This window comes from Lampetra fluviatilis, chromosome 2 (genome assembly GCF_964198595.1).
Source record: "Lampetra fluviatilis chromosome 2, kcLamFluv1.1, whole genome shotgun sequence".
Classification (NCBI taxonomy): Eukaryota; Metazoa; Chordata; class Hyperoartia; order Petromyzontiformes; family Petromyzontidae; genus Lampetra; species Lampetra fluviatilis.
In genome coordinates, this window is record NC_136276.1 from 18,859,686 (window position 1) to 18,872,012 (window position 12,327).

At 45.0% G+C, this 12,327-nt stretch overlaps 1 protein-coding gene across 1 annotated transcript in view; it reads left to right on the plus strand.

The window, feature by feature from the left end:
- THRA (thyroid hormone receptor alpha) overlaps window positions 1-12,327 on the plus strand; it is a 96,299-nt gene that overhangs the window by 61,245 nt on the left and 22,727 nt on the right. Inside the window, exons 2-3 of the mRNA XM_078871588.1 lie at window positions 8,087-8,149; window positions 10,162-10,368. Coding sequence (XP_078727714.1) covers window positions 8,143-8,149; window positions 10,162-10,368 — 214 coding nt within the window. The 5' untranslated portion in view covers window positions 8,087-8,142. The remainder of the gene's footprint in view (window positions 1-8,086; window positions 8,150-10,161; window positions 10,369-12,327) is intronic.

A 12,327-nucleotide genomic window follows, 5' to 3' on the forward strand; every position in this document is an offset into this window, starting at 1 on the left:
TATATATATACTGGTTGAGGGTGGGAGGAGCCAAGGTAGGCCCTGAATATTATTTTTGTGAGGTTCGGTGCGGCTGAAGCACGCTGTTAGGAATGAGCCTTTGTTGTGTAAACTAGGTGCGAATGATGTAAAGGTGCGTGTAATGTGTTCGTTCGGCAATTATAAGCCAATGCAGCTCAGCGAGCACTTGACAGACACGGGATCTTTAACGTCCACTGTCAGGCAGATGGTGCGTATTTATGGTTAATGTGCCCGCGGGTATAACCAGAGCGGCCGCTGGGTTCAAGCCGCGAACATCTGCAACAAGTGGCAGACGTTACCGCTCGACCATGCCCCCCTCCCCGCCCACGTGACTGGGGCTATGTGAAACGCTCACTGCCGTTTTAAAAAAAATGATTGTGCCAGATGTCTAGGCAACGTACAGGTCAGCAAACCATACCCTACTCCACAGGCATGACCCACAGCAATCCTGACATACGTGCATGGCATGTACAGTACATGCATCGCCTAGGAATGCAAATTTAATCTGTGTGCATGTGGGTATCTAAAGGTATGTGGGGAGCGTTAGTGCAACGGTTACCGGGCTGCGCTACGAACCCAACCCTCTGAGTTCGATTCCTGCTCCTGGCCAATACCAGTGACGATTATCCGAATTGGTCCTGGTCCTCCCCTAGGTCGACTCGACGTAAAAAAATCAATACCTGGTTGCGATATGTAAACATTACCGCTAGGGGAGACAAAGGCGGCCGGGCGTGGTGTTGACCACCCACCCCCTCGTGTGCCGTGCCGGCTTTCAGAGGTGCTCGCTTAACAGCACTTGCCCCTGCAGTCTGTTACACGCTATACTGGAAGGAGGGGTATCTTTGCCTTTATCTCAAGGCATGAACTGTACAGGTAAGTTGCATTCCAAGCCTCAAGACGAGTCTTGCCCTCTCCTGGGTTGAGAGAAGCGTGTACCTGTGAAGTCGGGCGACGGAACCACACGTGTGGTTACGTCCAGGGGCCTGTGCCATGTGGACGTTTCGTGCACAGTAACCGGTTTGTGGAGGTCGGCAATGACAACACCTCCCATCGAAACACGGCGAAAATGCGCGCCAAGTAGCTTTGCATTCACGGCTTTTTGACGTCCACAAGGGGACTTAAGACCCTCCCGGGATTTTAGAACACAAGGATGCTATTTATTCAGAATGGTCCTTTGCAAACTTCGTAGATGAGGGATTTCAAACATGAGCTCCCCAAGTACATTTTGTATGGCTCGGTGACCCACGTTCCCTACCCGTTTGGTTTAATTAATCGTTTGACTATTTTGTTCGGATGTTACCTGCTACGTTGTTTTGAATCTTAACATCTCAACTTTGTTTTAAAGGGCATCGCCTTCTTCGAGTGGATAAACATAAACAAGTTCACAAGTATGAAAATCCTGTGCCATTAATAATATTTTATCACTTGACGATGGGTTTTCATCTCCATCGCTATTGGTTCTTTCATTGGAGTCTGCCATTGCTCCGACTTTGGTTATGCGAGTTCAAGATTTCTGGTCAGGGCGTTGGCTCGGCCCATCATCACCCTCAAAGGTTCATAAAATAAATACCGATAGGTGAGAGGTTCTGATTGGCTGTGCTATGAATGGACGAGTTTCTGTGATGGGCACGTGTTCCAGTCACTGGCTCAAGGCCACCAACAGAGGTGGTCACCAACCAAAGGCCCTTTTTGTGTCCAGCTGGTGGGGAGATGCTTTGGCTCAGCTCGCTTGCTGTACTAGTATGTTTATAGTATTCCTTCCAGGAGCCTTGTGATATTTTTAACGTTTGTCCCACTGGATTACAATTTATGAACCTATTAGGATGTGTGCTGCAGACTGAGAATAGAGCCTTAATTACTGTATCTAATTTGATCTCCCAGGAGAACTTTAGTTCATGTTTATGACAGTGGCTGTTAAGTAGTCCCTTCGGTTATCATCAGGGATTCTTTGAGTCTATGATGTTGTGATTTTATTTTTACTTATTAAGGTGTAATGTGAACACATATAAGCAAAGGACATTTAATTGAGCTGTTTTCGTCTTTGGCGCATGCATTTGAAACCTGAAAAGGTCATTTTGGAATTCTGTCATAAAATTACTTTTTTATTGTTGCAAAGGCCACACTTACATGACCAACATTTACAGTGAAATGAACATGGCATGTAATAGTTGGTCCATCTTATTTTCAGTTGATACTCTCCTGAAGCATTGGACTCGGGTTTGATTCTCATCAATGCTTGTTAACCCTTTCCCATTCCGATGACATACGTGTATGTCGTAAGATAAAAACACAGTTTAGCGCCAGCTATCATGGAGTGCAGGCGCGTCGTTTGAGTTCTCCGCGGTGATGTAAAATTTATTTTAAAAAGCGCCGCTCTGTGTCTCTCTAAATAAAATCACCGCTGAATCGGTCTCGCGCCTTCCGAGATTCAGCGGTGAATGGGACCCACCCTGCAACTTGCAGATGCCTCCGAATGGGAAACGGTTAAAAAAACATTTTCTTGACTGTTTCTCAGGTCAAACGTTCAGAGACATTTACAGCCAGAAGCACCACTCGCTTTGGAAACACGCCCATTGGGACACGGTCTTCTGTGCAGCTGCCATGATACGCTTGAAGAACTGTTCTTTGAAAGTCAGCCAGTCCACGAGCAAACCCACACCCTCACCTGGCCATAGTTGCTGGGAGGCAAACGCTGCACGTAGAATGGAAATAATAAAATAATAAAAATAAAACATTATAAAAATAAAACATAACATAATAAAATAATATAATATTTTATTATTTCCATTTTACGTGACTTTACCGAAAGAACCAAGAAGATGAGCTCTTGCATTCATATCTTCACCTAGCCTCTCTTGTGCAAAAACAACGTGCAAGATCGTACGCCGTTCTACGTCTGCACGAACCTATCCTTCGCGGGTGCGGAATGCTTCTGGTTCGCCCGCCAAGTTTTGCCTTGAGGGCTTTGTGCCCTCGCGTACAACACGGGGCCACTAATGGGCTGACCCTTGGCACGCCGCTGTGATTAACACCGCCGGCGCGCGGCACGTCTTCCAGCTTCCGCAGTGCTGCTGGCCGGAGCGCTTTTCTGCTTGGCGTTGCTCGAGGATGCTGACGGCTTCCAAAACAAATTTCTGAATCTCGTCCACGTCGCGGCGAGTGCTTCTGGACTTTGTTTCGACGCCAACCCGGTGGCGGTTTTTCAAAGTGGATTCTCGCTGCCCCGAGCTTGCTTGACACTCTTCGATCGTGTTCTTTTTAAATCCTTTATATTAAGTTCACTTGCGCGCTTGCTTGCTTGCTTACGACCGTGCAAATCTTTCGGTCGTTTTTTAACCCACTTCCCGTGATCCAATCGAGCTGACATTTTCCACACAGACTCGTTGTGCGTGACAATTACTTTTCGTGAACATTTTTTCCAAAATTTTACACTTTTTAGGACAAAAATATTATATTTAATTACCAATTGCTTAATGGTTGCATGCAATCATCTGACCCATAGGTGGCAGCCATCTCAAGCCAGAGGACGAGAGGACTTTAGCCGCCACGCATATAAAGGATTTATAGTGAAAAACTTTGTTTTTACGGGTTAATTTTTTATTATCACGGCAGCACCTGGCCTCAGCAGTTCGTGGAGAAGGGTCGGCTCTATAATGTACGGCAATGCATTCACATATGCATTGCTGTTAGGCATTGAGTGTATTGCTCGTACGGGAGCAGTTTGTACAGACACGGCACGGGGAAATCAATGCAGCCGCGAGACGGGACACGATGTTAGCCACTGTTCGGTGCAGTGGAGCCCGTAGCCTTCCCAGCCGTGACATGAGGGCAAGATTGACGTCAGCTGCTAAAGGGCACCAAGGTGCATTCGTGTGTGTGTGTGTGCCACGGCTGCAGTCGAATTAAAAATATATATCCGTTGACATTTGATCCGTCTGGCTTCCATTTAAATGAGGCCCTCTACATCAATATACATTGTGTTTTGCCGTACAAGTGGAATTTCACTTCACGTGGTGTATCATTGCATCTTCGTGGCATCGTGTATCCCTTTTGCAACGAGTCGTTTTCGTTGAGGTGAAAGCCGTCTAAATAATGTCCCTATAAAAATCGTGTAACTGTGTCAGTGGTTGACGAGTCAAAGTGTCTCCAACCCCCACCACCACCCCCGGCTCCATCGAGTGTGTCTGTGGTGCCTGTCTCTCCAAAGCACGCACACTGTGACCCAGTCTTGTAAATTCCACTTTTGCGTGGCTAGACCATTTCCTCCACTTGACAACCAACCACTCTTGACTTCTCGCAAAAGTTAGCACTCATTCGTATTGACCCAAAGAGCGGTCGATGGGATAAAAAGCATGCCCCCCACTCCAGGATCTGAATCTACAAGTTTACAATTGATCACAAGGGGTTGGCTGTTAGGAGCTCCATTGTGTCCTGGCAAGGCAGGTGTGGAATACATACCAGGAGGATTTCAGGAGAATACAAATACAATTATTGATCTTTTATCACGTAAAAAAATATATAGAATTCACTATTCGAATGTTCCTGTTATTAAAAATAAACATCTATAATAATTTTAAATATGCACAAAGTGTCACTTACATTTTTATTCAGGTCTGTGAATATGTTCTTTATAAGTAATGTGCTTCTCAACCGTTTATTATTTAATGTATTTACTTCTAAATAATGTAATTTGTAGGTATGTTGAATTTCTTTCGCGGAACCTACGTAGCGAACCGTTGTACATACCTTTTGTCTAAACATGACGAAACATTTTATCTAAACTTTCCATACAATGTTCGATAACAAAGCAAATTGGAGGTAATGTCAAGGGAAAACAATGAGGGGGCAGGGGAATATAACAAATATTCTTCTTATCTTTCTCACGAGGAGAGAACATCAATATTTAGAGGAATATTTGTCGCATTTTGCATTATCGGAGGCCAAACGTTAACATAACCTGCATTTTTATTTGGCAGGGTATGCCGATATGAGATCTCTAACTTCCGAATGTTCTCTGACCCACGTGTTCCTCTTGGCCGGCCCTCTGTGTGAATCCAAGCACATGCTTTCTACATGTTTCAATTTGCACTTGACAGCTTTGGTTCCATTTCCTTCATCAATGTCCATGCTCCCGATATGCGTTTTATCACGTGATATATTCATTGAAAAAAAAACATTCTTCTTAAGTTGCGTTGGTAGTATATTGCCAAGTTTCGTTATTTAAATTCAGTTTTCCAAGATATGTCTATCACGGAGATGGAGCAAATAAATCAGCTTGAGTTTAAGAGCTCGGTGAATTGTTGCGCTTCATAGATGAGAATAATTTGGGGGGGGGGGGGGGGCTTCCTACAGCAGTTGATAGATCATGGCTGCTGATGATGAGCATGTGTACAATTATATGCCTACCAGTATAGTGGGTTTTTGTTTTACAATAATATCTCTGACCGATTGGTGACCATTACATTCTCTTAGGTTTTTTCGGTAAAGTCACGTAGGTAAAAAATAAGAATAATAAAATAAAATTATAATAAGTGAAAATATCTAAATTCACAACTGAATTCATTAATTATTATGTTTTACATACGTGACTTTGCCGATAAAACCTAAGAGTATGAATCCTTGCAGTCACGAAAGCTTCAAATCTAGGACCATTACATTCACTGCACTCTGGAGCTTTGCTTAACTTTTTGTGTACCTGCTTGGCTTCGAATCCAGGGTCTCAGCCGTGGGTAAAGTATAACCCTGTCGTGATGCTCGTGATCGATACCACACACATCACTTGGTTTGTGAGTACACAAGGACTATGGGAAGGGGAATTAAAGTGCCTCCACTACTAAAGTGTTGCCGATGCACTCGCAGCAGTAAAAAGCGAGGATAAGTTTTGTCTCCAAAAATTTTGGTCGCTACATTTTTAATCGACGTGTACCATCGGCTGTGACACATGGTTCAGGAAACGTGGTCATTAGCTAAAGAATTCAAACAAAAACGGAAAAGTGCTCAGAGGCGTGTTTGGAATTACACTGCGAGACAGAGGGGGAGGGACATATGGATTTATAAAACACATGCAGATCGATGACTTCATTCAACCGATTAAGAAAAAATCAGGCCGAGACACAGGACCCTGCACTGGAAGGGACGTTGGCTGATGGTCAAGAATAATACGAGTGGCAGCCAAAGAAAAGAAACGCGTCCATGAGGCTGTCCAGAGAAGAGCTGCAGCGATGAGATCAGTTCGTGTGCAGGTGCTGAGTGGATCGTTGGATCGCGGGAGCATGAGGAGGGGTGGTAGCGGCAAGGGGAAGCCTTCATCCAGCGGCAGATTGGGCATGGCTCATGATGATGATGAGGGTCAATTGTAGGCAGTTTAAAGGGCTCTCGTGCCACATTACACTGCCTCGTATGGATGTTGTTTTGGGTGCATTTGAGGACAAGATTAATAATTGCATTTCCAGTATTCAAACCTTTATAGTGCACCACAAAAGATCTGTTCATATTCATCGATTTTATCCAATTGAAAATGCATAAAGGATGGGCTGCAAACTTGGATTCTATGCAAAGCATCTCACCGTTTGGAAATGTACATCGCAAAATTCAAAATATTGTGTTTTATAGGCAATAATTATTTTGAATTTACCAATATGGTCCATTTCATAAAAATGTTCTGCAACGTAATTGATTAGGTTTCAACTTGCATAACACTGTCCAGAACGTGTACATGAAATTCATTGTGTATATAATTGATCATCAGTATTAAAAATAAATGCGTGTAATATATGCACGTGGAAAATTATATCCAAAATCGTTGTCTTTCAAACCTCTTGCATGGACATTGTACAAAGCAACCTGAAGCCAAAAACCGCATCTTGCAATTCTCAGTAAACTGACATACTTGAATATTAAAGTGCGGTTAATCGTTTCTCCTTGTAGCAGAGACAAACATACTCTGCCTTAATTGACTGGCTTTCCATTTCTTTTTTATTCTGCTGTGAGCAGCGCAGTATGCTTTCAAAAGACAAATATTTACGGTGCTGCACTTTATGGAGACGGACGAATCCGGAGCCTTTTGGCAAAAACGAACATAAAGATGTTTTCAAGCATTTACTCTGTAAATGTGTAACTGTGTGTGTGTGTGTGCTAGGGAGCGGGGGTGCAGCGGTTAGCGCATTACACGATGAATCCGGCGACCCGAGTTTGATTCCTGCTCACTGCCAACACCAGTGACAATGATTTGAACCGGTCCTGGGCCTCCCCTAGGTTGACTCGGCCTCAAACGAGTACCTGGTACGGTGTGTAAACATCGGCACTTTGGAGACAAAGGCGGTCGGGCGTGGTTGCTGGCCACCCACCCCCCTCGTGTACCGTTCCGGCCTTCATAGGTGCTTGCTAACAGCACTTGCCCCAACAGTCTGTTTAGGCTATACGGGTACATCTTTGTCTTTTTTGTGTGCTGTGGTGGGGAGTGGCGGTGTAGTGAGTGGTGCGCTGTGCTACGAACCCAGCCACCCGAGTTCGATTCCCGCTCACAACCAACACCAGTGATGATTATCTGAACCGGTTCTGGGCCTACCCTAGATCGACTCAGCCTCAAACGAGTACCTGGTATGGTGTGTAAACATCGGCATTTGGGAGACAAAGGCGGTCGGGCGTGGTTGCTGTCCGCCCACCCCCTCGTGTACCGTTCCGGCCTTCGTAGGTGCTCGCTAACAGCACTATGCTTAGGCTATACGGGGGAAGGGGGGGGGATCTTTGTCTTTTTGCTATGGGCATATTTGGTGACTGAGTTGAGATGATGAACCCTGCGTTAGTGAGTACATTCTGTTTCCTGGAATACCAAACGAAGGGAATGGAATGTACTCTGCAACGTGAGTGCTTGGTCGAAGCTGCTTCTCGGTGTCACGGGCTGTTGCCAGAATACTGCGAGAATTAATTCTCTGTGCGGCAGCTTGGCTTCAGTTCTGAAAAATGGCAGTGGGGTTGACAGCCCTGATGGTGCAACCGTTGGCATTGTGAAGTAATGCTATGCATTTGAAAAGTGATATTTTTGTTGAATGTTTTGCCTTTGCAGAGGGATCTCTTTGTATATATGGACCATGATGAGCAAGGGCAGTTGAAGTGCAGGCTATGGCAGGTAAGCTGTGCAGCTCTTTAACATTTCCATTGCTGTTGTCACTCATCAGGTCTGGCTGTCTGTATATTGATGATGCATATTATATTAAGTAGCAGTTGAGATCGGTGGTTATTCATCGGTTCCTTTGAGTACATTTGATGCCATTGTAGCCTTATGGAAAATTTTGCATTAAATTTGCTGTTGCAATTCAAGGACAGTTATCATGCTGTTACAATTCAAGGGCAATTATCATGATCTTTTTTTTATGCAGTACTGAGTAGTGTGCGTGAATCATGCACGCATTCTGAGTGCCAGTGCAAAACAAATGCCGTAGCCTGTGCGCATGAAAACACAAATCTGAAAATTTAAGTGACCAAAATGTTTTTTTTTACTGTCATCCTGCACGTTTTCATGCTCTGCAAAGGTTATGTACGTGTCAGGTACTCACTGTATTAGCTCTTAGCATGCGCTTAATTTTATTTATTTGTTTTATATTTTCAATAACCGTAAGTGGTGCAGTGTTGCTCCGTAACGTATTTAACATTCTTAACATTCAGTGTAAATTCCTTCCAACTGAATCGGCCAAACTAAAGCAGATCATCGAAGATCTTAAAGGTAGTGGGGTGGGGTGGGGAAACATCCCATGCTGGTCTAACCCAGCTGCCCTGTTCTGGCCAGCCTCATTGATTTGCATGTAAAGTGAATAAGAGCACACACATCATGTGCATGCACATACATATCAGTGGGTATCCTGGGCTGCAAATTGAATCATCCCCGTACATAAATGGGAACTCGGTGCAACTTTAGTTTCAGTAAATGGCATGCAAAAGCTATCTAAGGCTTAATTAGCGTTAACATTTCCTAGTGTATGCTTGGCGATTTGTTTGGCAGTGAATTATATCCGTGACCTAATTTACAGTTTTATGACCGCTTGCCATTGCATTTACTGGCAATCGCAACAGCTTTAGGCGCACATAATACAGATGGGTGAAACTGGCACGAGCGAAGAGCTGGAGGGTAGATTGACATTGCACTCCTCAGATCTGGCTGTCCGTATACTGATGATGCACTCACGCAATGTCTATACCGACTGACGGACCGTGTTCAAATACGCGTTGTATCTTTGACATGCATCTTCCAGTTCTAAAAGCACCAACTATGTTAAAACGAGCAGGTTGAATTTCTAAAAGTGTTTCTTCCACCCCCCCCCCTCCTCTCCTTTTTGTCCCTGATAAAAATAAAGAAATAACCCAAAGTTCTTTTGAGAAACGGTACATTTAACAGGCTGGGAACATTGGTAATTTTACCCCAGCCGAAAATTGGTAAAGCCAAATTGTCAAAGGGCGAATTGTGTAATGGCTAATTTAAATAGCCTTTTGTGCTTGTTTTTGTGAATTGTGTAATGCACAACTGAAAATGGGTGCAAATTGGCTTCCTCATAGCCAGGGCAAACAATTCAGTATTCCACATAAGAGTCAAGTTAAGTGCCATTGCGTATCTTGTCTCCCTACACACACAAGAGTACGCTCTGCCGGTTGGCTCGATACATCGTTCAAAAGTAAGAGCACTTGTTAAGCGGGGGAGCATACGTGGGTGGCATGTACCAGTTTTTATCTTTAATCCCCATTTTATTTATGCCAGTTGTGCTTTACAGGTGTTACATGGCGAGGTGAAGAAAGACCTTTAATTCTCACCATTTGCATTGCCTCTTATTCTGTAACGAGTCACTTCGGTAGGTTACGGTGAAATTCCAAACATCCGCAAATCCTCAAATGTATGACCCTTCCCGCAGTTTGTGGCAACTCCCATAGTCAAAAATCCCAACTCCGCAAACATTTTAACACATATTTGGAGTTGCACGAAGACTTGAGAGGCACCGCAATGGAAATTATTAGAACTTTTTAAAACAAGGCGGGCTTCAAAGAGATCTGCCCCACAAAGCTAGTTGGCTACTCAGTCCCCAGGCTGCCGCCCTATAAGGTAGTTGAGTAATGGCGCGGTGCTGCACTGCCGACTGTCCTTCCTGCTTTCAGGAGCGGTGGCGATGAGTAGCCACGGCTGCCTGACTCACGCTCCGCCCATCAAGCGCCCGCCCGAGGACGATGACATCGACGACTATGGAGGCATGGCCAGCTCTTCGCCTTCCTCGTCCGACTACGGCATGGCTTACCAAGGCCAACCCAGCCCGTCATCGTCATCGTGCGATGCCCCGAAGCGGGACGGCTCCAAAAAGCACAAAGGTACGATGCACGGCTCGGCCGGCGAGCGCTGAGCGAGATGCCGATTGGACCGACTGCGTTATTTTAAGACCCACAACGGTTAGACGCCTTCGCATTTCTGGGAAATGCCTGGTGGTGCTGGTTGTAATCGGCAACGTAAATGTCGTACGGTAAGTTTTCGCGTTCCTCCGTGGTTTTCACACTACAGCGCGTTTTCGCTCAAACGCAGTTTTTCCATTCGGGAACACTTTTCTCACGACGCGGAATGCACACCATTATGACGTGGAACACGCACCTTTATAACGCGGTTTCTGAGCGGTCGATAACGAACTACTTTCTTGGGTTGCGTGGCTGAGCGGTGCAGTGATGCAGTACGTGGAATGATAGAGTAACGCAGCGGCGTACCCTCAGTTATTTGTCCTAACCATCTTACCATATGTGCGTAGTAGTAGTAGTACATCGTATCTCACTAAACGTTATCATTACGTTATTTACGGGGACATTTTTTTGCTTAACGCTTTTTAAGGAACACATCTACCGTGCTAAACGAGGGATGCATAACTGTACTGAATTGTAACACACCGGTGTGCTGAAGTCGTAATAAATGTTCACGTGACAACCATGTTAATTGGCTGCGTTCGGTGGAGGTGGGCGTACGACACATTTACATTCACGCGATTTAACCCACATTTTTGTTTATCATGAATGCATTTTCATCGTTGTGTTTCTTGGTACATGTTTCCTGTTTTTTAAGACAAGTGTCATCACTGTCTGGGCTTCTTTTGTTCAAATATGCATGTGGTGGTGATCATAAATATTGGCTGCCCTAAGACAGTCATGTAAATTCCACTTTCCTATGCCAAGGGGTAATCCCCTAAGACTACATCCCACAAAGAGATGGGCTTAGCCAACACACTCTTCCATCGTAAGGACAATTCAATACACCCATCTATCAAATTCACCATGGAAGTGGAAAATGATGGCAAGCTACCATTCCTGGATGTTTTGATCGAGAAGAGACCTGATGGCTCGTTGTGACACTCTGTCTATAGGAAAGCCACCCACACGGATTCCTATCTAAAGCCTGACTCCCACCACCATCCAGCCCAGAAGAATTCCCTCATCAAAAACTCTACCATAGGGCCTGTTGCATCTCCGACCAGCACCACCTAGCCAGTGAGCTTGATCACGTATGCCAGGCTCTCAGGAGGAATGGATATTCTGACCGCACAATCCGCAAAGCTGCATCCCCAACCATGGGTAGAGAACCATCCGAGGACCAAATCAAAACCATCACCTTGCCATACATAGCAGGGGTTACCAAAAGGATTGCCAAAATCTTAAACAAACACAAGATCCAAGTTCGGTTCAGTACAGTACACAAAATCCGGGATTTCATCCCATCGGTGAAGGATGCAATTCCGGACATGCAATGTCCTGGTGTCTATAAGCTGAGTTGTGTCTGCGGCAGCTGTTACATTGGTGACACGAAGCGACATGTCTCAGACCGGGTTCGTGAACACAAAGCTGATTTGAAACACGGCAGAACCACCAACACCTCGGCGGTGGCGGATCATTGTTTCAACGCTGTGGGCACACACGACGTTGTTTTCTCCGAGACTAAGGTGCTCTGCAAACCCTCGGGCCACCATCAGAGATTTGTTCACGAAGCCATCCAGATATACAAACACAGACAAAACTTTAATTGAGAAGATGGATTCAGATTGAGCAACCATTGGAAGGATGTGATAAACCGCGTCAAATTTTAACTGCTGTGATTTTCACTCACCCACCCGTGTGTCTTGTTATCCGATTACTAATTCAAGTTAATTTACTTACTAATTTCTCCAGCCCCACCCGTCCATGCACGCCACAAACCCTCCCCCCTCTCCTCTGTGAAATCCTACAGCCAAACTCCTCCCCCCCCCCCCCGTGCCTATATAAAGCCACAACAGGAGATAATTTTTCTCACCTGAAGAC